Source organism: Atta colombica, unplaced genomic scaffold (genome assembly GCF_001594045.1).
Source record: "Atta colombica isolate Treedump-2 unplaced genomic scaffold, Acol1.0 scaffold126, whole genome shotgun sequence".
Taxonomy (NCBI): domain Eukaryota; kingdom Metazoa; phylum Arthropoda; class Insecta; order Hymenoptera; family Formicidae; genus Atta; species Atta colombica.
In genome coordinates, this window is record NW_017259213.1 from 1,223,215 (window position 1) to 1,236,949 (window position 13,735).

Here is a 13,735-nt window from a genome sequence, read left to right on the forward strand (position 1 = left end):
TTACAATAATAATAATATAAAAATATAAATTTTTACAATATTTATGTAGTACTTTAGTTTAATAGTTTTTATGATATAATAATTAACATAATTCATTTTATATTTAAATAAAAAATTTATTGATTCTAAAAATTTATTGATTCTAAAATCTATTATTTGACGGTCATTTCATTAGCTAAGTTTTATATTTATTTTAAATATGAAATCAAAAGATTGTATAATATCGAGTTTGAATCAATCAATACATCATTATCGGATAAGACGATAAGCAATTAAGCTGCTGAAAAAATATTAGCGGTTTCGAAATATTAATTATGTAATGATATGAATGCAAACGCCTGATTTATTGGAATATTTTATCGTAAAACATTGCTTTTGGAAAGCACATATCACTAGAAATGCGATTTGTAGAAAAATTAATTAGTGAAATATATCTATAGAAATAGTTCATTTTAGAGTCTTCGTAAAAAATTCATCCAAATACATTACATTTTAATATTGCTGGAATGTTTTGTTGCAATATAACAAAAAGCGGACATCTTAACATTGTTGGAATTTTGCAACAATGATTCAGCAATCATGCAATATTGTAATGTTCAGTGAAATCATTTTGCAATATTCTGCAATCTTTCTGTGCTGTATGGGTAACAAATACCTAAATAATCGAAAAGATGATTAACTTAAAAATAACATTAAACTAATAACATTAAACTAACAATATTTAACATGAATTATAATTAATTAATATTTTTGTAAGTATTCCGAGATGAAACAATTAAAATCGACTATTTACAGTTGAAGTTGTGAGGAGAATAATCAATTTAATTCTCCTCATGTTCGATTATGATTGGCTAATTTTTTATAGTTGTATATTTATAAGCTGTAAATGATCCTTAAAGACGCTGAGTGCAAAAAGCGCAAAAAAGCAATGCGAACTTATTATCTATTTATCTCTCCGAGGTTGTATAATCGACAGATTACGTCCTCTGGTGGCGACGTGAGCAATCACGTGACCGATCAGGTGAACCGAGAGCATTCCAGGTCCAGAGGTCGCTTCGCGCCGGCGTGGGTTTATTGCAGCAGTATCGCGCGTCTCTTCGCGCCGGTCGTTTCTCGTTCGATTTTGTATTGCGTACACGCCGTTTACAGAGATCCGTTATCGCAGATCAACCGTGAAAATGATCGCGACGTGAATTTCGCCGCACGGCCACACGGGGTGTTTTTTTCTCTCTTTTCTTTCGCACGGCGATAACGATTGTGCACGTTATTCTCGGTTGATCTAGGAGGATGCAGCGCATCGCGGCTTTACTGGCTTTGCTCGCCTGCGTGTGTAAGTACCGTACCGAACGGAATAGCGTAAGCGTAAGCGGGGCTCTCTGACTCTCTTCCCTCCCTTCCCGCTACTCGCCGCGGGTCTGTCTGCCCGTCTGTCGGGGTGAATCACGCGGAGGGAAGAGAGCCGATCGAAGTTTCCGTAACGGCGCATCTCCCTCCTCCTCCACCCCCTTGGGATCCCGCGCCGATCATCTCGCGATCTTCCCAACCCGCTTCGACCGGTTGCCGCTTCGCGCGCGATTTTCCCTTTCTTCCTTTTCTAACCGGCCGACGTTGTAATTATGGCTAATTGAGTCTGAATCGCGCGCCTTGGTCGACTGGACGATTTGATTCCGTAGAAAAAAACAAAAAAAAGAAAAATCACAGGCTCCTTTCGAAGCAACGATTTATACCACACGGATCATTCCAGCAATAATATTGTAGCGACATTATTAAAAACATTACAGTGATTGCTGCGTTTAGCAGAGAAATGAGCGCTCAATGATTTTTTAACGATTACATTCAACAGAGAAATCAATTCTATTATTATTGTGAAAATCTTTAATGTGATTGATATTGTTCTTAGTTTATTACTGAATCTAAATGTATAAACCAATATAAAATAATATTATATAAAAGAATCATGTAAAAGAATTTTACAATTGCGAAACTGAACGCAGCCATTGGTTTTTGTTTTTAATTCTTTGCTGGATCGAATTGCAGGAACCAATCATATTAAAGAATCATGCACCAAGCGCTCACTGATCAGTTTTTTTCTACTGAACGTAGCCAATAATTCTGTTCGCTTTGCTTCAAAATTTCCCAAAATATCTGCACTTAAAATGAAATGAATATATATTCGGGTATTGAAGAATGAAAGAGAGAGGGCGAAGATGCTGAACGCAAAAATTGCAAACAACGCGAACAAACTTAGAACGATTCATAATCGGAGGGGTAATCTAATTGAAATATTATCCCACAGATTATATGATTTCATTTGGTTTCATATAATTTCATCTGATTACAAATAATTTTCTTCATATGAAGCCATGAAGTCACTACATTGAAGTCATTAAAATAAATGATTTTATCAAATATTATATATTATCTAATTATATATTATATTATATATTATATATTATATATATTATACAATATATATATATATATATAAAATATATTATACAATAATTTCTCGTGATTGCATATGCATTATTACATTAAGTGATTATTACCTCTTCGATTTTAATTTCAAGACTATCTTAAGTAAAGGATCATTTATACTTGCTGTAATCTGTAAGAATTGACCAATCTTAGTCGACTATCCTCCTCTCATTCAACTGTGATTGGTCAATTCTTACAGATTTTGACATAAGTTAATAAATTATAGTTATCAATATAAATGATTTTTTAGAATCATCGCACGATTTTCTGTAATCGTAAAACGTACCATAAGAATTAGCCAAAAGCTGAAAATTTTTGATAATTCTTGACTGTAATTGGCTAATTCTTACAATACATTTTAGTATTAGAAAATGTGCGCGATAGCCTTAATGTTTTAAAACACTAATGCTAGAAACACATAAAAAAACAGTAGGCAATAAGACTTAAGCAATAAGATTTAAGAAATAAGCGAATCGGCCAATCACAATAGAGAAACGTAAAATAATTCTTTACTGTGATTGGTTGATTCGTTTACTGCTTATGTCTTATTCTTTTGCGTTTTTTATATGTTTTTGGCTTAATATAACTCTCTGATTGGCTTATTATACATTTTACGACTGTACTTAAGACAATCTCAAATATAAGAATCTACTAGAAAAACAGTCTTAATGCTGTTGCAAGCTTCTGTTCTATAGAGAAATCTCTTTTGCTTCTGTCCGAGTCTCCTACAATTGTTGAAGATTTTACGGTTAGTATTGATTTAGAAGGAGAATCGGAACCCGCTGATTTGAAATTACGCGGTCAGATATCACGGAAAGGGTATCATTTCGTGCGCGAAGAACCGCGAGAGTATCTGGCGAATGCATCAGTACGATACGGCAAGCACGGTACGTTATGCCGAGAACATTGTTACACGCTCGTTGCACACTGTTATTTCATGATAAAATCGCGTAACTCGCTGAGTAAAATATTTCGTTGTTACCGGCTTGCTTTTTAAGTGTACGATTAATATTATCTCGATGCATAAAAAGATTTTGGAATGTCCTGTAGAACTTTGATCTCGCGTGCGCCAAAGAAACTATCTTTTTATACATGCTTGTTATTTTCGCTCAAATCGCATTTATATCTTGATTAATGATTACTATTATTTTGCGCATACAATATTGTTCACACATCGAGATTATTCATTGGCTTTATAATGACTATTTTTAACTTTACAACTGCAGAAAATCACAGAATAAATATTGCATATGATTGAAAACAAGCTCGAATAATTTCGTAAGAAAATGACATTTCTAGTACTTTGATTCTGTAACTTTTGACGACAATTAGTTTAGTTGGTACTTTCCACATTTATACTCATTTTTATTAATATAGTTTAATTTTGATCTCGATTCAACTAATTCTTCTTTTTTTTCTGGTCTGGTTATAAGAATTAGAAAAAGATGAAGAGTAAGTTGAACTGATTTAAGTTAATCGCACAAAAAAAAATTTTACGATCACAATGACCAAAAATCGCCTCAATATATTTTTTTTATTATAAGAACTATAATATACGATTGTGCATTATAACCATAAAATTGACATATCTTAATGGTTATGGCTGTTAAGATATGTCCATCTTACGATTATTACAATCAAATATATTGATGGGTGAAAATGATCATTATTTCTGGTTGTGGCAACCATAACATTTTTTCTACATTAATAAAAACAGGCATTAGTAACTCAAGTCGACACGAACATCATTCTATTTTTCTTGATATTCGAAGAGTAATAAAGTAATAAAATGATATTTTATCAAATAGAAAGCATCCAGTATTATTAATATTACCGTTGCACAGCTTTCTTGTCATGTATGTATAATTATGCGTTTACAATACATGGAGTAAGAAGAGTAAGAAATTCACTAATCACACAGTCGAGTGTGAGAAGAATAATCAACTGTGATTGATCAATTTCTTACTTTTTCATATATTATAGGGTGCGGTCCACTTGGCGCAACAAATGCTTCGGAAGCATTTGATTGACCAATCAAAAGAAAGAATTTCACTAATTGATCAATAAAAAAATGCATCAAGTCATAAATGCATAATATCTGCGTAATGACAATATAAAAGTGCGTTCTATTTCACGCACATAGTGCACATGATATTTTTTATTTTCATTTTATCTTTGTTGTTCACTGAATATTAAAAAAAGATAAAATGATACATCATGCGCATCATATGTGAAACGAAATGCAATCCTCATCTGTCGTATTGCTTCCATTTTTTACACTATAGCGTCTTTGCTGTCTCTTTCTTCAACATCTGAACATACATTTACTTTATTTTAGGTGTAAAAAATTTTTGAGAATTTTGAGCAATATGAATAGATCTAACATATCAACATTATCGTTAAAAGTTAGGATTATGGCACACAAAAAAAACTTATGCAGTAAAACGTAAGCAAAAGTAAAGAAATCAACATGTTAAGCTGACTTTTCGTATGCAACACGCATGAGATGCGGCAGCAATTCGTTGCTATTGGTTAAAAATTTTACATGAGATGACGCACTTTCGACGCAAAATACATTTTGCCGCATCTCATTGAAGTTCAACAACGAATAGTAAATAATTCGAGAAAGTCTACAATATTTGCAAAAAATGTGAAAAATTGAGTACATTTACAATGAGTATATTTTTATTAAGATTTGAAATGATGGGGATATTCTAAATAATTACTTGAAATGGTAATTGTCCAAATTATAACTGTACTAACAGTTGTATAGTATAACTGTACTAATATATAATCACAAGTTTTTATCTTTTTAAGTTTTCCATATTAATTTCCGAGCTGAGCAAATAAAAGACACATATTTTGAGGTTAAATTTTAATGTGCTGTTGCCGTTATTCCTTTTCATGCGTAGCAAAAAATGCAGCGGAAGCAATTGTGAAAAACGTGACATTTTAGCTGCCGTAGCGTGCTGCGCATGAGAAGGCACTTTTAGATTCACTATTGTTTACTTTATGTAGGCTTACGATCTCTGTGATTGGCCAATTCGCTTACGTTACGTTTTACTGCTTAAGTTTTTTTGTGTACCAAACAGAATCGGAATACTGGCTTTCATAATACTTTAACCGAGGGACATTTTGGAGAAACATCCTTAGGACGTAGAATGTTTTCTGGATGTCATTAGGACGTCCCTTGGAGGTCAATGCTGTAAGAGGTTTTTCACATTTGCTATTTTTTTCTCATCGAATTTATAAGGGTTAAAAATTATTTCAAACATTTTATTCTAGTCTGTGAATTTATTAAAAATCTGTTATCCTGTTGTTGGCTATCATTTTCTATTCAACTCAGGTATCATGTTTTTCAAAGAGGGTGAAAAAAGGAATAGAAATGAAGAAAAGATCACAATTTTCTTTTCAGTATACTATCCTCTTCTCTGCAATGCAAATTGAAGAGTTGTAAGGAAAAAAAAGGAGACATATTCTTTCATCTAATCGGAACTAGCCAATTTGTGTCCTCCTCGCGGATTCTCCCTCGACTTTCACGACAACGAGACGAGATTCAAGTAGAGAGGAAAGGATGTTGGCTCTCCACCATGACGGTGGTTCTCCTCTCAAAGAGGAGGAACCGGTTCGATAGCCGCGCACACCTACACGAAAAGCGACGAGTGTACGCAGACTCAGCGCACATCGGGGGGAGGGGGGAGGGGTAGAAATGGGGGACGGGAGAAAGAGGTGGTTGCCGTGTGGTATTACGTCGGTATATACATCTGTACCCAATATCGGCCTATACGAAAGTTGAAAGGGGAGAGGGAGTGAAATGGGAGTGCGCGCAATGTACGAGATGACTCTTGAGTACGTTATGGTGCCCCGTGGTTGCTACCCCTCGGTGAATATCTCTTATTCTCTCTTCCCTTCATCTTTCTCTCCGCTCTTTCACTCGTCTTGTCGAGGCCGCACCACTCACCGGCACTTGGCCATTCATCTTGGTCCGGTGCTCCTAATTACACGTCTCGAGTTACGGACGAGAACCGGGACCGCAGGAGCTCGGGAGACGTCCCGTACCTTTGAAAAGAAGATGGGAGGGCCAACGGCCCCCCGCGTCGCCCGCTCGCGCGATCATCGTTCTCTTCTCGTCCTCGTCGATGAGGTCCGGCTCTCTTTCGTTCTTCTCCTTTCTTACCAGTCTTAACTCGTCTACTTCACTCTCTCGCGAACGACGGCTTTTTTACACCGCTCGCCACTAAGAGCCCTTTGTACACGGCCGGCGCGGCGCGCGCGTTTATTTTATACGCCCGAATGTTATTCAGCGTGCTGCGCGATTACTCGCGGCGCATTTCTCGTCTTCTTCCCACTCGTGGGTTATTAGCCTCTCGTTCGTTCTTTCTCTTTTCGTTCAGTCGTTGCGTGACGTAGCGTACGCGTGTCTCGCTGCAGGGAGCGGTAGAGGAAAGAGAGACAGAGAGAGAGAGAGAGAGAGAGAGAGAGAGAGAGAGAGAGAGAGAGAGAGAGAGAGAGAGAGAAATCATATTAGCCCTTTGATCCTATGGGCTGCTGAAACGACTCCGGAAAGAAACAAAGAGAGAAAGAGATGCTATAATAAAGACGCGGGTGGCGCATAACATGTATAAAGAACGAAACGACGTTGTTTTTTTGGAAATACAACACGTGCACATATTCGGATGCAATTGCACTTGTGGCGCGGAATGCGCGGATGCGCATCGAATGTATGTACAATTTCCATCCAATTATTTTTGAGCATCTCAAGAACTCGTCGCGACGTCTTTTACGTTCTCGCACATATTTTTTCTTTTCTTTTTTTGCGCACATAATTATATTCGCCCACAGAAAAAAATTATATTATGAAACAACTAGATGTTTTAAACAGTAGAGAAAAACGTCTTGTTAATTTAACGACAGTCTAAATGAAACAAATATGCGATATTCTTGTTTTAATAAAATATTATTTGTTTAATTAATATTTGTTTAATTAATACGCTGAAAAAAATTTATTAAATTTTAATAAATATTTATTTAAATAATACCTAAGGAAATATTTATAGTATATAAATATTTATTCAATAAAAAAGTGATACTTAAATCAAATTAATGATTTCAAATAAATATGTTTGCATTTAGTAAATATTTAGTAGTTATTCAAACAAATATTTATTAAAATTTAACAAATTTTGTTTAGTGTGTCATTGAATTAACAAGATTGTTTTTGACTGCTTGATTTACTGTTAACATGTCATTTTTTTTCGCGCATGCATACAGTATACTTCTAAAAATTTTTTGTTCATTTTCACAAACTGAAATACCTTGTAAACGACTAGATCTTTTAACCAGCAGAGAAAGACGTTGCACAGACGCAGCTAGATAACGAATTACTAACGAGCATCTGACAGCACGGACTTGAGATATCTCGAATTGATGTTATCTTGGGGACGCCCATTGGAGGCTGCAATTTTCTCGGAAACAGAACTTCTTCATCCGGCGTTTGTCGTCCTGTCGGCACGTGGAATCGTAAGATAAACCTTCTATCGTGAGAGATACTGAAATTCCGGCTCATCTTTCGGCAGGAAACACGCCTTTCTCGTCTCTCCCCGATGTCTTTTCCCTCCCGGCCGCGTCGATTGCGAGGTCACGGCGACTCAAAGCACAAGCGCAAGCGTTTGATGACCTCTGCGATAGCGCTCGGGAAACGCGGGTAATATATTTCGAAGAGCGAGAGCAAAGGGAGAGCAAAATACCCAATCGACGACAACGGGTTCTTTGAAATTTATTCGCTCATATTGTCATTATGCATACTTACTCCGAAAATGATACATTCCACATTCGTATCGAATCTCTCGTTTTTTCTCTTATCGAACGAATTCTCTTTTTGACTGGTTCTGGTGAATGGGAATCGCGAACAGATTTGGCTTTCCTTTCTTTCTTGTATTTTTCCATGGAGCGTCATTGTATAACAGTTGTATTACTTTGCAATGCGGTAACTTTGTTCCCAATCGCTTTCGCGATTCGTTTGACCAGCAGAGAATCGAATAAGCAGATAGGACGATAACAATATCTTTTTTAATATTAAAATGAAGTATAAAAATAAGTAATATAAAAATGAGTATAAAAATTGTGATATTATTTAAATCGCGAAAATAATTAATTAATTTTGAAAACGAAAAATGATGAAGATTTTTTTCTCTTTGAGGAATAGATGCTTATTTATTATTCAATCTTATCTATCGCATTTGCGAGTTAGAAATAAATTCTGTACATTGTCTGCAGAAAGTGATAGTACCATGGTAGAAATGTTAAATTTAGACATCTATCCAGTTACTATCTAATATTACTGTATTCTTATTAGTCATAACAATACTGCATAGGAAATGGACAAGAATAGAGTTGGAATGATAGAGTTTTATTCAGTGATTTAATTTTTCTGATAAAAATAAACACTTTTCATTTTTGTAACATAAGTCTACACAAAAGTCTTTCTATCTTTATTATTTATCTTGTCTATTGCTTTCTGAATGCCAAGAAAGATAGAATGTGTCGATTTGTGTCACTAAGGTCTATTTCCACCAATACAGCATAGATTAACTTTAATCTCGGTTCAACTTATTCTTTGTCTTTTTCTAATCTTTAGAATTAGAAAAAGACATGGTGGAAATGGGCATAAAGCTCAATTTCACAACTCACATTTAATTCTTAACTGAGGTTCAACTTATTTCTCGTCTCTTTCCAATTCTAGCTTTAGAAAGAGATGAGAAATAAGTTAAACCTCGGCTAAGAGTTAATTATGAGTTGTGAAACCGGACCTAAGAGTGCGTTTACAACGCTCGCGAATATCATTTTATCCTTCTTATCATTAAATATTAAACAAGGATGATGCATGTTTGCGGATCTTAAGTGGAATGCACCCTAAATGAAAAACACTCTACATGTACAATTTGCGTAGACTTGCCCAATTATTGTTTAGTATTAAAAGATTATTATTAATTAAAATAGCATAATTCATTTATTGTCCCTTTTTTGTTCAGTAAATGGATTCAGATTTGCACATCTTTTGTTCGTAGTAACTACAGACAAAGCATTACATGATTGAGATCCTAAGTAGTTTTACTTCTCAGTTATTAGACGGAATTAATATAATATAATCTATCCAGTATTTGAAAAATACATTAAATTTCCACAAGAGTAAGTTTCAATTGACCAGTTTATTGATGGAAAATCTTGAAATCAAGGTTTTATGCTAAAACTGACGAAAGCGAATAATTTCGTATATTACATGGAAGTTTATCTGTAAGGATTTTTTTATCGCTGACGCTGATGACGAATCCAGAGAAAAATTCAAAGCGAATCTAATATGGCGGCCACAAAAACATAGTCGTGGCAGTCGTAGCACTTCTTTCCACTCGTATATAAGTCATTACCGAGTGAACTGGTTAAGCCAATTCTTGAGAAAATAACAGTGCTTGTCTTCATCATTTCGGGGCACGTCATCAGCGTTTTATTTCTCTTTCTCTCTTGCTCTTCTCGCACATTTCCTCGGGGCAAGAGCAAACGGTTGCATTTTACCCTCGCTAAAAGGGCGTCAGTGTTCGCTAGGTTCTCGCGTCTCCTTGCTTTTGATTCTTTTTATTCTTCTGTACTTCCTGTTTTCTTTTTTTCTTTTAATAAATGCGTCTTGTGTATACGCGTCTATGTCTCAGCACAACTTCTCGAGAGCAGCGGCTCTCAGCACCAAAGCCGCGAAAGCATGAACTTTTTATGGTACTCAAAATGTCTAGAAGGCAGAACACAATTATTTCTACCTAACAATTCAAAATTTCATATAAAGAGACCGTGACATTCGCGAAACACCGCTCGACATCGAGGAGATTATCACTTAATGTAATCGTACAATGTTCATGAAATTATAATATTTATATGAAAGCCTCTCATGTATATATAATTCGATAATTAAGTACGCAATCAAGAGAAAGCATTGTAATATTAGATAAAATCGTTTATTTTATCAAATGACTTCATATGTAATGAAGAAAATTCATAATCAAATGAAATCATATGAAACCGAATGAAATCATGTAATTTGTGAGACAATAATATTTTAGGTAGTGGTTGCTCCCTCATTTGATATGCCTCGTGAAAACGCATAGCGATTCGTACACGTGAGTGAGGGGGTGTTGTAGGATCGGTTAAAATATGAAAGGGGGTGGGAGGATGAATTTTTTTCTTTCGCACGCGTGTGCGAGTTTCGTCCTAAATGATGACCCGTGCATAATTCATGTTCGTGCGGTTTACCGACTGCAAACCGCGTGATAAAGTGCGCATTCTACGTGCACGCAATGAATTATGTATTCGCGTGCGTTACATATATCCGCGCTGGAAGCCGTTCTAATTGATACAGGAAGTTTGTACTGTAAGGGGAAGAGAAACGCTACGAAAACCTTTTGGGAAATTAAAAGGATTCGATATATATTATATAAATATTACTATTATTCTATTTGCATGTATTGTATTTATGAGAAGTTCGCCTTATAACAATAAGATATAATAAATATGAGATAATAAATTATATCTGGAGAAACCTGGAATTTTCAAGGAACTTCTTTTTTATCATTGAGAGAGAGAGAGAGAGAGAGAGAGAGTCAGGGATTTTCATAGAATTTTATCTGTATTCGTTTTTAAAATTTTATTTTTAAATTTAAACACTGTCTTTTTGAAAATATTGTTTCTTTGATTATTTTTTTTTATAATGCAAAATACTGATAATTGATTTGCAATGAGTATGGCATACATATCCGTGTATATTCATGTACATTCTCGTGTGTCTCGCGAGTTTTTTTTAAGAAATTAGGATAATAATAGAATTAAAGAATAGTAGACATACAGTTGTTCAGAATACCTCACTGGTCACATTATATGTAGTGACCTTATATACTATTTTAGATTTCGTAATTCTAGTTGTCGGAAGTAGATAATCTCATGAAATCTTATCTTTTACTATTTCTTATCTTCTACTAATTTACAATAACGTTTACATAGTTTGTTTGCGTTGCTCTTTTCGCTTCGATTTATTTTAAAGTTATTATTAAAAATTTTCCGATCTCTTATCTGGAATTTCGAACAAAAAAATGTGGAAAAAATCCAGAAATTCTAAAGTTATTTTTTTTTACAGGATTTCAGTGAACACTTTGTAATTGCATATATTTATGAACTTTGCATGTAATAATATATAATATAATTATTAGTCAAATTTGAAACCAATATTTAAAATATCAATAATTAACTTGGATTAACTTGATTATGTAACCTTCGTTACTCGCATGGATTGTTTCGGATATTTTAATTTTATAAATTCACTAAATGTATGAATGCTTTACACACGTATTTAATGTAAATTGTTTTAAAATTAAAAAAAAAATTATTCATCTCTTTATCTAAAGGATAGAATAATTTTTACTTTAATTGTTAGATGTTTCATTGTCAGATCATCAAAGAGAATAATAAAAATTGATTATAATGTTATATAGAATATCTGAAATGCCCTACACGTGAATAATTACGTTAAAAAAAATCATATGAGTAAATAATGTAGAGTTAATAAAAAGGAATGGCCTGTACACTTATCAAGATAATTTATCAATATTAGCACTTATAACTTGATTTCACATGTTTTATCGAAAGATTGACTGTATTAAGATTCCAATCGCACGGATGCACTTAAGCCGAATTGTCACTTTATCTGATTTAAACTTATTACGGATAATCTTATGGAAATGTGAAAACTTTTTAACGGTTCTAAAAGCAATCTTTCGATTTAAAAGATTATCGTTACTAGGGTCGTGTGTACATTGGGAAAAGGATTCGCTAGCATAACGAGCCAAGTTCCGCTTTTACCGGTACGAACTTTCTCCCTTCCAGACCTATGACGTCTGCAAGAGGGAGCGTGTGCTATGTACCGCGAATAATAATCAAGAAGTGCTCCGATGAGAGGAACTGTGTTCATGAAACCACCCCAGACGATTATGAGGACCCCTTGCGTCCGCGCCGAGACAAGTCATTTTCTTGTCGCTTTTGATTCACCGGAAGGAGTTGTATAAAAGAAATATATTTTATCATTATCTCGTGATATCCTTAGAATTATTAAAGGATAAAATCCAAAGTATCTCGATATATGGAATATGTTTATGTTACTTGATTAATTCTACTGCTTTTTGTTAATTAATTCTAGATTTCTATACATTACGGAATTAGAGTTTATATGTAGTGATATTTTCATCTTATTTATATTAATTTATTTTAATATATAAGAAAAATAATTTTTAAAAATATTATAGATGCAAAATGTAATGAGAGATAATATTTTGCTTTCATTTATAATAATTTCTAGGCTTTTATTCTATTATTTTTTTATTAAAAATTTTATTTAATTAGCAGTTAAAGGCAATTTTCTGGCCATCGTCGTAAAACGGAGCTCTCTCTGATCTTTAATGTTTACGGTCTTTAAGTCTCCTTCACCTCTTTTGAAATCCGTCACGTTACATCAACTGCCCTGCTATACTCGACAATTCTACGTGTCACCGTGTAGATGTTGAACGTGCAAGCACTCAGCATCGGTCAATGTAGTTGAAAAATCGGACCGCTTGTGTAAACGTTATAAAGCGACGCGGCTGCAGCTGTCGTCGGCGCGGAGAAGAGTAAGAGAAAAGAGAAGCAGATATTTAGCTCTCTTTCTCGGGAAGGAAGCCAATCTTGAGAGTAGGTCGTAAAAGAAGCGGTCGTGTTTACCCCTCGCGGAGGTTTCACGACTGGCAACCAAGACGACTAGCGTAAACGTGCATTCTTTTTTTAGAATGCAACGCAATTCTTCCTCCCACTTTTTCCCTCTTGCTGATAAAGATTGACATCGAACTGCATTCGGAGATATCGCTTAATGATCGCATTGAAAAGGCGCCTATCGTAAAGTCTGCTATATTAGTTGAAACTTCTCTAATTTCTCGTTGGGGAACTAATGAATGATAAGCTAACGATATTTTTAGAGACTATGTCTTGTGAGACTTGTCTTTTGTGATCGAAAACATGGCGTAGAAATATATATTTTTATGCTCACATTCATATATAAGGTGGCCAACTCTTGATCAATCAATTTTGAGATATCGACCTTAACATATCGAGACACAAAAATACATTGGATTATAAAAACATGTATACCTTACGTATAATACTAATCAAATTAAATAAGATATATATATATATATAT

At 34.4% G+C, this 13,735-nt stretch overlaps 1 protein-coding gene across 1 annotated transcript in view; it reads left to right on the forward strand.

The window, feature by feature from the left end:
* The first annotated feature begins 1,111 nt into the window (after positions 1 to 1,111).
* LOC108694905 (inactive tyrosine-protein kinase 7-like) overlaps positions 1,112 to 13,735 on the forward strand; it is a 16,537-nt gene continuing 3,913 nt past the window's right edge. Inside the window, exon 1 of the mRNA XM_018204602.1 lies at positions 1,112 to 1,330. Coding sequence (XP_018060091.1) covers positions 1,288 to 1,330 — 43 coding nt within the window. The 5' untranslated portion in view covers positions 1,112 to 1,287. The remainder of the gene's footprint in view (positions 1,331 to 13,735) is intronic.